This window comes from Sceloporus undulatus, chromosome 9, assembly GCF_019175285.1.
Source record: "Sceloporus undulatus isolate JIND9_A2432 ecotype Alabama chromosome 9, SceUnd_v1.1, whole genome shotgun sequence".
Taxonomy (NCBI): Eukaryota; Metazoa; Chordata; class Lepidosauria; order Squamata; family Phrynosomatidae; genus Sceloporus; species Sceloporus undulatus.
In genome coordinates, this window is record NC_056530.1 from 6,067,127 (window position 1) to 6,078,926 (window position 11,800).

General features: G+C 42.9%; 1 protein-coding gene across 1 annotated transcript; it reads left to right on the forward strand.

Annotated features, from left to right (window-relative positions):
- Window positions 1-1,843: 1,843 nt before the first annotated feature.
- Window positions 1,844-11,431, forward strand: LOC121915479 (CCN family member 2-like). Its single transcript, XM_042439788.1, has 5 exons — window positions 1,844-1,906; window positions 2,867-3,080; window positions 7,270-7,521; window positions 8,315-8,562; window positions 9,920-11,431. Exons 1-5 carry the CDS (start codon window positions 1,844-1,846, stop codon window positions 10,229-10,231), a joined length of 1,089 nt encoding a protein of 362 aa, XP_042295722.1. The 3' UTR covers window positions 10,232-11,431.
- The last annotated feature ends 369 nt before the right edge of the window (window positions 11,432-11,800 follow it).

Consider the following 11,800-nt stretch of genomic DNA (forward strand, 5'->3'; position numbering starts at 1 on the left):
GGGAAGACCCCCCCACACACACACACCAAAAAAGAGTGGTTGAGATATAAAGACTTACTAAATAAAGATCACAAAGATAAGTTTAGGCTGAAATCAAGAGACAAATTAGAAGCGACAGATGTAACCTGCAATTGGTTCCCATATAAACAACTGAATGAGAGATATAAAATGGACCAAAAAATTTTAAGGCTTTGAAACAGAGGGAAAGGAGATAAAGTAATATGGGGGGGGGGGGGGGGGCAACATAAGACAGAGAAATTCTATAAGATCTTAATACAACAAGAACTGGAAGAAGAATTGATTAGGGGAAGCAATGATAAAATGGGCATGGAATATAGGACACAATGATGAATTAGCCAAATGGGAGAAATCACGAGAAAAAAACATAAATTTATATACAGTATTGTCAAAATCTGAAATAAAATTACTTTAAAATGTTAAACAGATGGCACATGATCCTGGAAAAACTAGGTAAAATCCATAAAGCAAGGAAAAACAAATGCTCAAAATGTGCCGAGAATGTGGGATCTTTTAATGCTGTCATATTCAATAAAAAGAGTTCTGCTTGGTGGAGAAAAATTAATAAAATTAATAAAATTTAATAATTTGATAAAAAAATAATTGGTAAAGATCTTCCATTACAAGCAGAACTCTTTTTATTGAATATGACAGATAGCATTAAAAAAAAACTGGAAGAAAAGACTTTGGAGAACAATCCTCTACATGATTAAAGCCGCAAGAGTAGTATAAGCACAAAAATGGAAATCTCAAAAGCAACCACAGATTGGGGGAGGATTTATTAAGTTATCTGATATGATGGAGATGGATCTTATATTGGATTAAAGATAAATCTACGGAGAGAATAAAAAAAGAATGGAAACCAGTCTTGACATTTTGGAGAGAAAAATGGACAAGTTAAAAAAGATTAGAATGAAGAAAAAACAAAGAGAAGAAAAATAAGAGAGAAAGTGTGAGAGCTAAAGTGAAAGTCTTATAAACAGATAAACAACAAGAGAAAATGAGAAAAATTTTGGAAGAACAAAATGTTACGGAGAAATATTGACAAGACTAAAGGGGAAGTAACAAAATGCCACAACTAAGATGCAAAATCTGAAATATCATTGTATTTGGAGATAGTTGGACTATAGTTGAAATCTTCTCGAAGGTGCTGAGCTAGGCACGTCTGCATTAACAATCTACACATGTACTAAAGTTATGTGTGAACCCTTTGGGTTTCCCTGCCTCTTTTGAGATGATGTGGCTAGCAACTAAGGAGTGGTTGTCCGTTCTCCTCTTACAGAATTCTTTCCTTGAGGAGGTTCATCTAACAGCTATGTTCTTATATTTTGGTCACCATATGAAGACCACTCCCATGTCTTTCACAGCTGCTAGACTTTAAATGGTTTTAATTGCAGCTTTGAGATAGTTTTTGTGTTGCAATGGTGCTATTTTATTGCTATAATTTTCTTTCTCCAGTTTAAAAAAAGGCATTTGCTTTGCAAGTTGTGCATGTCAGCTCCGCACCATGGAAATGTATGCCCCATAAAAATGGAGGGGTGACTGTATTTTTATTCTTATACTACATGTTTCCATGTAGACAAAAGGGGAGATCACAAGAGTAAAAAGTCTGAGAACCACTGTAGATAGTTATACATTGGGCATTGATTTATCACATTGCTCTCCATTTTCTGCTGTTCAGGTTCACTCTTTTTAAAACAAATTTATTTAAGAAAAGGTATACCCCCTGAAAAGAGCCCCATCTTATCCATTGAAAAGTAAAAAAAAGTATGTGATGAATAATGCCTCACTGTATTACCATCAAATGGACTGTAAGAGATCTAAGATGGGTGTGTTCTTGTGCAGTGAAAACTGTGCTAAGGACAGTTCTCAGGTTTCAACACAGAAGGCAAGACCAATGGTGATGAACAAGTTTCATGCAATTAAACTAGTTTAACATCCAATAAACGAGCTTAAGACTGCAATCCTGGTGCAATGGGCTCTATTTGCATATTTGCTCAAATGAAAATGTGCATATTATGCTATAAGCAGTCTATCTTTTTAATGTGAAGTCAAAGGCTTTCCTGGCAGGCATCCATAGTTTTTTGTGGGTTTTGAGGGCTATGTGACCTTGTTCTAGAAGAGTTTATTCCTGACGTTTTGCCAACATCTATGAACTTTATCGCACAGGGCTCCAGCACGGACGGAGAACGGTCCAAAAGGAGCCTGGTAGGGAACGGAACGAGTGAGGGACGCATTTTACCGCACACACAAGTCCCTCACTTGTTCCGTTCCCCTCTCTTCCGCTCCCAATCCATCCCCTCTGGAACGGATGGGGAACGGATGGGGAACGGAACGGAACGAGTGAGGGACTTGTGTGTGCAGTAAAATGTGTCCCCCACTCATACCTCACTTGCTCTGTTTCGTTCTGAGAGTGGTCCTGTGCGATAAAGTTCTATGGCTTGCATTGTCAGAGAATTTTTTTTCCTTGTCATGTTTAGCTAGCCAGAGACTTTGCATTTCCAATGTGCTGATTTAAACCAGAGAATATGATAGTCACACACATACACACACACTCCCTCTTCCTCTCCTTGGGCTATTTTGAAGGGCTTGTTAGTTGCAATTGACAAGTTGTGAATATGGGAGGAAGGTGGTATTGAAAGAGAGAGAGTGAGAAATTCAAAACACAGGCAAGGTAGGCAGTGAGAGTGAAGGAAAGCCCTCAAACTCAATTGTGGCCGATGTGTGTGTGTGTCTTGAGATGGATGGTGGGTGCTTTGCTTTGCTTTCAAGATCAGACAAGATCTGGTACCTTGTATTTAGCCCGACATTTACCAGCCGGCTGCATTGTTTGTTGTGTTTCCTCTAGGTGGCATCACAGACCTGCTTGTATCCATGCCAGTGCCCATCACAGACACTCCAGTGTCCTGCTGGCACCAGTCTTCTGCTGGATGGCTGTGGGTGCTGCAAAGTGTGTGCCAGGCAGCTTGGCGAACTTTGTTCCCTGCAGAAACCCTGTGACCACCATAAGGATCTCTACTGTGACTTCTCCAAAATCCATAAAGACAATGGCATCTGCTTAGGTGAGCTGCTTTCATAGTGTCTCTGCAAAAGAAGAGGGTGAGGATTTGTTATCTGTTGCCCGACAATGCCAGGGTTTAAATTACAGGAGCATAGATTTTGGTTGAAGGTTAAGAAAAACCTCTTGATGATACCAATTTCCAAGTGGGGTGGTGCCAGTTAGGTAGAAGGTGATGCCAAACTGATGGTGGTACAAATTTCCTAGGAGGATAGTGGGTTCTCCCTTGTAAGCAGAGACTGTACTTCCATCTGTCAGGAAAGCTGTACCAGTGGTTCTCCTGCAAAGAGAAAACTTTGCAGTTTTCTCGTTGCAGTTTTGCAGGTGTCTGATTCGGGAGCTTGGGGATGGGAGGAGCAGTGCTCAAGGTGCTGGCCTGGGCGTGTCACCCGCTTGTTCTCTTTCCTGCACTACTGGCGCCATTTTCTCCCATTCGCATAGCCTTTCCCCCAGTGGAGTGGGAAGCAGGGTAAGGCGATCGCGCTACATTGAGCTCCAAATACGTGTAAGGAGACCCATTGAACACCATTTTTAACTATTATGTTTTCTTTTTTTAACATGCCTGCTCTTATTGCCCCCCCAAACAGCCCAGGAAGCAATGGGGGAGGCAAAGGGGGGGGTGGAGGCTCCCTTTTCCTCTTCCCAAAGGAAGTCTAGGAAGACACAGGAGAGCCAGGGAGGCAAAGGGACTTGGGGGGATGGAGGCTCCCTTTTCCCTTTACCAGAGGGAGTCTCCATCCCTCCAAGTTCCTTAGGTAAAAGCACCTAAGCGATTGATTGGGTGTGACATTAAGCGCTTAGGCACTTGATTGACAGCTCTTTTTAAAAAAGAGGTTCCGGAAGGGCAATTCGAACGGGGAGCACAAAATTCGCTTCAAATCACAACTGAGAAAATTTCAATGGGAACGAGAACATGGGTCAAAAAACCCCTAGTCCGTTTGCTCCCTTTCCTAGTGGGAATGAGGAAGCAGATTCGAATACGACTTGGAAAAAAATCTTAGTGAGAATTGCAGCAATATAAGCTGCTTTTTTGCCCAGTGGGAATATAGCCTGTAATAGATGGTTTATAAGGACATTTCCACTCCTTCATAGAATCATAGAATCATAGACTTGGAAGAGACCGCATGGGCCATCCAGTCCAATCACCTGCCATGCAGGAAATCCAAATCAAAGCATCCCGACAGCTAGCCTCTGCTTAAAGACCTCCAAGGAAGGAGAATCCACTACACTCTGAGGGAGTGTGTTCCACTGTCGAACAGCCCTTACTGTCAGGAAGTTCTTCCTAATGTTGAGGATCCATTGTTCCGGGTCCTGTTCTCTGGAGCAGCAGAAAACAAGCTTGCTCCCTCCTCAATATGACTTCCTTTCAAATATTTAAACAGGGCTATCATATCACCTCTTAACCTTCTCTTCTCCAGGCTAAACACCTCCAGCTCCCTGAGTCATTCCTCATAGGACATGGTTTCCAGACCTGTCACCATTTTAGTTGCCCTCCTCTGGACACGCTCCAGTTTCTCAATGTCCTTTTTGAATTGTGGTGCCCAGAACTGGACACAATATTCCAGGTGGGGCCTGACCAGAGCAGAATATAGTGGCACTATTACTTCTCTTGATCTAGACATTATACTTTTATTGATGCAGCCTAAAATTGCATTGGCCTTTTTAGCTGCCGCATCGCACTGTTGACTCATGTTCAACTTGTGGTCTATTTGGACTCCCAGATCCCTTTCACATGTAGTTTCATTCAGCCAGGTGTCACCCATCCTATATCTGTGCATTTCATTTTTCCGCCCTAAGTGCAATACCTTACATTTCTCTGTGTTGAATTTCATTTTGTTAGCTTTGGCCCAGCTTTCTAGTCTATTCAGGTAATTTTGAATGTTGATCCTGTCCTCTGGAGTATTAGCTATTCCCCCTAATTTGGTGTCATCTGCAAATTTGATAAGTATGCTCCCAATTCTGTCATCCAGGTCATTGATAAAGATGTTGAATAGCACTGGGCCCAGGACAGAGCCCTGTGGGACCCCACTGGTCACTTCTCTCCAGGATGAAAAAGAGCCATTGTTGAGCACCCTTTGGGTTCGATCAGTCAACCAATTACAGATCCATTTAACAGTTCCTTTGTCTAGCCCACATTTTACAAGCTTATTTGCAAGAATGCCATGCGAAACTTTGTCAAAGGCCTTACTGAAATCAAGATATACAGTGGTACCCCGGGTTACGAAATTAATTCGTTCCGCCGCCGCTTTCGTAACCCGAAATACTTCGCAAGCCGAAAAACCCATAGGCGCTAATGGGGAAAAGCCGCGATTTCGTGTGAAATAGCGCCGAAAAGCACCAAAAAAATTTTCGTAGCCCGAAAAAACCTTCGTAACCTGGAACAGTTTTTTAAAATGGATTTTTTTCATAACCCGGAAATTTCGTAAGGCGGCGCATTCGTATCCCGGGGTACCACTGTACTATATCCACAGCATTCCCTTCATCTACCAAGCTGGTAATTTTATCAAAGGAAGAGATTAGGTTTGTCTGGCATGACTTGTTTCTCTGAAACCCATGTTGACTTTTTGTGATTATGGCATTGCCTTCTAGATGTTCACAGACTCTCTGTTTAATGATCTGCTCCAGAATCTTTCCTGGTATTGATGTCAGACTGACTGGACGATAATTGTTGGGATCCTCTTTTTTCCCCTTTTTGAAGATGGGGACAACGTTTGCCCTCCTCAAGTCTGCTGGGACTTCTCCTGTTTTCCAGGAGTTTTCAAATATGATTGCCAATGGCTCCAATATTACATTTGCCAGGTCTTTTAGTACCCTTGGATGCAGTTCATCTGGTCCTGGCCCCTTTGTGGCTGGTAGTTTCCATATCAGTGGGACAAAGAATCTGTTCCAGTTTGTAGGCTGAATTTTAATTCGGAGCCATATTCCCAAAATTTGATTCACTGCTCCAGTGACATGGGGAGTCACCATTACCACTGCGGTGCTATAAAGCAACTGTGTCTTTCACAGATGTGTTTTTTAGAGATTAGAAACACTACAGTATTTTTTGGAAACATTACTCTGATTCCCCATACCAGCGTGACCACTGGGACATTTCTGGGAATTGTCGCCCAAAAGGTGACTTTGCCAAGCTCTGGTGTTCTTGCTTTTCAGCTAATTACAGTACTATCTCCGAAAGCAGTTTACTTCAATGAAAAGGGGAAACAGACTTATCATTGGCTTATAAATCCAAAAGATAGTTCCTAAGAGCCACAGGAGAACCTCTTTTAAAGAGCATCAGAAGTGAAAAATACCTAGGGCAATGCTGTAATTAAGTGAGTGCAATGAAAAAGTAAATCAAACATGTCCATTCAATCTTTTCATCAGAAGCAACAAATCAGAATTTGAATGAATGAAAATTCCATGAAAATATGTACATTTGTTTATGGTTGGTTTGCATAGATCATTGACTCTCACTGAAGGAACAGGTCAGAACACTATGCACAGTTCACAGAAAAATCATTGCACAGTGAAACGAAGAGAAGGGAAACATTTATTTAGTATAAATCACAGGTTGTGAGTCTGTGCTTCTTTTTAAATTCACTATAACACCTATTATAGTGTTATCGTGATTTGGCAGGCCTCATAGAGTAATGGAACTGTAAAGCTGGAAGGCACCCTAAAGGTTATCCAATCCAATCCCTGGTTGTTGCAGAAACAGCTAGCATGGATGGGACATCAAACACTCCAGATGGCAGATGACTGACTGAATTTTCCAGTTACCCTTCTGGGTAGCTGTATATGTGAAGGAATGGATAAGATTCAGACAAATGGAAAATGAAATGGTTGGACCTTTCAGAACAAATAGAAAATGAAACTGTCCTCCCCCCACCCCGCCCGCTGCCTTCATATAATTCTAGCATCAATTATTGAGAGGTCCAAATGTACCTTAAGGCAGAGTGAGGCAGCCATCTCCAGTGGCAAATACTGGAGTGTCTGAGTGTTGGACTAGGACATTGGAGATGAAGGTTCAAATCCTGGCTCTGCCATGGAAACCCACTGGGTGCCCTTGGGCAAGTTACTCAAATCCAGGTTTGCCCAGGTCTTAGGGTCGACATAAATTGGAAATGATTTGAAGGCACACAACAACAACAACAAGTATATAGATGCACAAGCAGCAATAGAATTCTTGCTTTCATGAACTTTCTCCCTCTCAGCTCATGAAGGGGCGACGTGTGACCTTTTGGGGAAGATCTACCGCAATGGCGAGAGCTTCCAGCCCAACTGTAAGCTGCAGTGCATCTGCATGGATGGGGTTATCGGCTGCGTCCCCCTTTGCACAGATGGAGTGCAGCTCCCTTCAGCCGACTGCCCTTTCCCTCATCGGGTGAAAGTGAAGAACAAATGCTGTGAAGAGTGGGTCTGTGAAAGGGGCAGTCGGAAGAACCACCATGGAAAGGATACAGCAGGTGAGACACTAATGCAGCTAACTGATGCCAAACAGTGATCTCTGACATATGACGTGATGGGGCAGGAGGAATAAAGGATGCTGATGTGCATTCTTTAACGTTCCCCTTCTCTGTTAGCAGTGGATAAGTGGTAGGTGTCTAATATCCTAAGGGACATTCATCCTTTACTTCTTTGAGCCAAAGTAAATGGGACAAGGAGAGAGTGTGGCATAGTGGTCTGAGTGCTGGAATACAACTCTGGACACCAGAGTTCAATTTCCCACTGAGCCATGTAAACCCACTGGGTGACCTTGGGCAAATCACTCTCTCTCAACCTCAGGGGACGGCAAAGACAAACTTCTTCTGAATAAATCTTGCCAAGAAAACCCTGTGATGGGGTTGCAATAATTTGGAAATGACCTGAAGGCACACAGCAATTACAAGAAAACCTGAATAGGGTACTTATTGACAGGGATTTTATACGCTACAGGAAAGATGAGTATAGAAGGCAGGATTGCACAGGGAAGAGCTATAGCTCAGCAACAGAGCAAACACTTTTTTGTGCAGATGGCTCTACATTTAATTCCTTTCATCTCCAGGTAGAGCTTGCAAAGACACCTTTCTGAAAGAGCCATAGCTACTACTGGAATACATGGATGTGGGGTTAAAGCTCTCCTTTTTGCTTTTAAATCCTTCTTTTGTGCTCTTGAAGCCACTTGAGCTATTTGTTAAATGAAAATGATCTGGCAAAGAGAAACAACGTGGTAAATGCCATGATTCCTTTTGCCTTTGCTCACAGAAGCCCCTTTGCCAGTTTCATTCCACAGGAACAATCCAGTGCACAAACCCAAGCTGAAGTCCAAGCCCAGGCCCAATCTCAAGATGAACAGCCTTCAAGACAATTGCTTGGTGCAAACCACCAAATGGAGTCCCTGCTCCAAGACATGTGGGATGGGCATCTCAACACGAATCACAAACAATAACTACCAGTGCCATCTGGAGAAGGAGAGTAGGCTGTGCATGATCCGGTTCTGCAATGTCCCCTTGGAGAAGACCATCAAGGTATCGTGACAGCTAGCTGGAGAAGCTTACACAATTGGCAAAGCTACTTTTACAACTCCCAGAAACAGCCAGTAGAATAGCTATTGGCCATAATGGATAAGGGGCTCTGGGACATGTATTCCAAAAAAGGGATTTCCCTCCCCATAAGCTCTGCTGGGAAGCTTTGTTGCTTTAGACCTTTCACTTCGGGAAGTGAAGCAACTCTGATCAGAGTCAATGGAGATTATGAGATGGGGGGAAAAGCCAGAAGTAGAAGACATACTCCAGGTGATCATGCTAAAGATTTTCAGACACATCACGCTTATTCAGGATTTAACTGATGAAAAATCAGCAATGATCCAGCAACAAACTATTCATGGGACTTTCCCATTCATGGGACTTGCTGGAGCATTGCTGTTTTTTCATCGGTTAAGTCTTGAATAAGCACAACACCATCTGAAAACTGCTTCTTTGAAATGCTACTTTGCCGGGAGTGTGCCTTCCCCTACCCCCAGTTGGCCCTTCCTCCCTGTTCCTGGCTCCTCTGGCCCCATGCTTCCTCTCCAAGAAAAAGGTCTGGACAGAGGAGGAGAAGGAGGAGCAGAATGCATGCGCCCTTTCATCTGCTCTATCCCAGGTTTCCTCTCAAGGGAAAAAACCCGGGATGGAGCAGAAACAGTTTGGACAGCATGCATACCCTTTTAGGCTGTCCTGGGCCTTTTCTCTGGAGAGGAAACCTGGGACAGAGCAGTCTGGAAGGCCATGCATGCTCTCCTCTTCCTCCTCCTTTTCTGGCCACAGGCTTTTTACGTGGAGAGGAAACCTGCGATGGAGCAGCCGGCTAGGGGTTTCCCTTTGGAGATGAAGATCAGGATGGAAAAGGAGGAGTGTGCACATGCCATTGCAGGTTGCTAAAGCCCCGAAGGAGGAGGAGGAGGAGGGATGCTATAGGGGAGGCAACTGCAGGGGGAGCAGTGTTTGATTTTCATTTCCATGACCCTCCTTGCAGACTACATTAGCATGTTGGTGCAAACCAGGAGTGATGTCATGTCACTTCCAGGTCCTGCTTTCAGCCACTTACTAAGTTTTTTGTGGTAATTCGAGTACTGTGCATGATAAATGGAGGCAAAACCTCTAGGGTGGCATGTTTGCGGACAAAAATAAACACCCAAATTATTTTTGTGTGTGGATCTGGGGGAATTTGGGGTCACCAGGGTGTTTCAAGGGCTGCAAAAGTAGGGTTCAGGGGTTGCATGTGGCCGTAGGCCCCACTTTCCCCATTCCTAGCTAATGAATTTGACCTGGTATTGAGGAGCTTCCAGTGTTTATGTGTTCCCTGTGTGAGTACCTTACCCACTGATTTGTTGTCTCTTTCCAGAAGGGAAAGAAGTGTGTGAGGAACGCAAAGCCTTCCCAACCCATACGCTTTGAGTTCACGGGCTGCACCAGCACCCGATCCTACCGGCCCAAGTTCTGTGGCCGCTGCACAGATGGGCGGTGTTGCACTCCACTCATTACCAGCACCACAGAAGTGGAATTCAGGTGTCCAGAAGGTGACTCTTTTGTTCGCAAGATGATGATGATCAAATCCTGTTCCTGCCACAATGATTGCCCCACAGAAAATGATATCTTCCTGGCGATCTACCGACGGCGAATGATTGGGGACCATGTCAAGCTGGATAGGCAGTAGTGTGGAAAAGAGTGTGGAAGAAAGGTGTGTGGGAAATTAATTTTTGGACTATAACTCCCAGAATCCCCTAGTCATCATGACCAATAGCCATGCTGGTGGTGGGAATCCAAGAGTTGTAAACCAATAAATTATCTTTTACATATCTGCATACTAGGACTTTATCCTTACATGTCTCTATAAAGCCAACTGGCTATGACTGTGAAAGGATCAGAGATATTTCTGCTGCTGACATTTTGAAAGAAGCAGATCCTGATGAAGAAGGTTCTTGGTTACAGGGGCATTAGAAGCCATCCACTTGGTTTTCCACAAGCCCAAAACTCATCTGAAACTCCAGATCCACACTTCCTTCCCCTATCATTTTCTGATCTAGCTCTCACAACAAACTTTGGCTTTAGGCAATTTTGATCATAGAGATATTGTACATGGGGGGCAGGGGCAGACTTGAGGGTTGTTGTATCTACTTTGTTGTTGTTGTTGTTTAATAGAACTCCAAGATCCATGAAGCAGAGTGCAATGTTACAGACTTAAACACTGGAATGAAAGAAAACTATGCTTCAGGACTCTGACTGATGCAAACGATATAACTTGTTCTCCAAAGGCAAAATATTCAAGGAACATACAGAATGGCTGGTGCACCAGAGCTTATTTCAAGTGCTGTACTCCTTGCACTGCAGTAAAATCATAACCTGAAAACAGCATAGTCGGTTCTCAAGGTCCTGATTGTCTTGCAAAATAGACACAGGAACAAGATGAAAAGTGAGACTTTGAAAGTTTTGCATGGCAGGGGGTTGGGCTGGATGGCCCTTGCGGTCTCTTCCAACTCTATTATTCTATGATTCTATGACATATACTGTAATATGATCTACCACATAAGATAATTTACCTGCAAGATATCATTGAGCTGCACCTCTTGATTCTTGGCAAAGGAGTTCACATTATATATTTCCAGAAGATTTGTTTTAAACATTGGATTTTTTGCAGGTTAGAACCTCTTTCTTTTTCTCTCTTTTTATCTGCCTCCAAAGAACATCTAGAATACCCCTTTAGAGACCCTTTCCCAACTGAAATGTATATAACATGAAAAACATTATTTTTAAGCCTTTGTACAGTTTCTTAAACACATTTTTGTACTGGTTGTTTTTATTTGTTTTTCTTCTTTTCTTGTTGCTTTTTTAAACCTCTCACTTCCTGGTATCTAAAGATGAGAACAATAAATATATTTTAAACAGAAACAAAAGCAAGCTAAAACACTTTACAAGTCCCCTGTAAAAAAAAAAGTATAACAGATCAACCCATCCCTGTTCAGCTACAGATAGCAAAGAAGAAAATATTCTGGAAGAGGGCAGGTCTACCTGAAGCTGTCAGCAAGAATGTTCCATGTACATGTGTCCATATGTGCCTTCAAATCACCTGTTGAGTTATGGTGACCCTATTAATTTTATAGGATTTCCTTAGGAAAGAAATACTCAGAGGTGGGTTTTGCATGCTTCCTTTCTGTGAAATATAGCCAAGAGAACCAGATATTTGTTGGTAGCTTTGCATCCAAATACTAACCAAGGCTGATCGTGC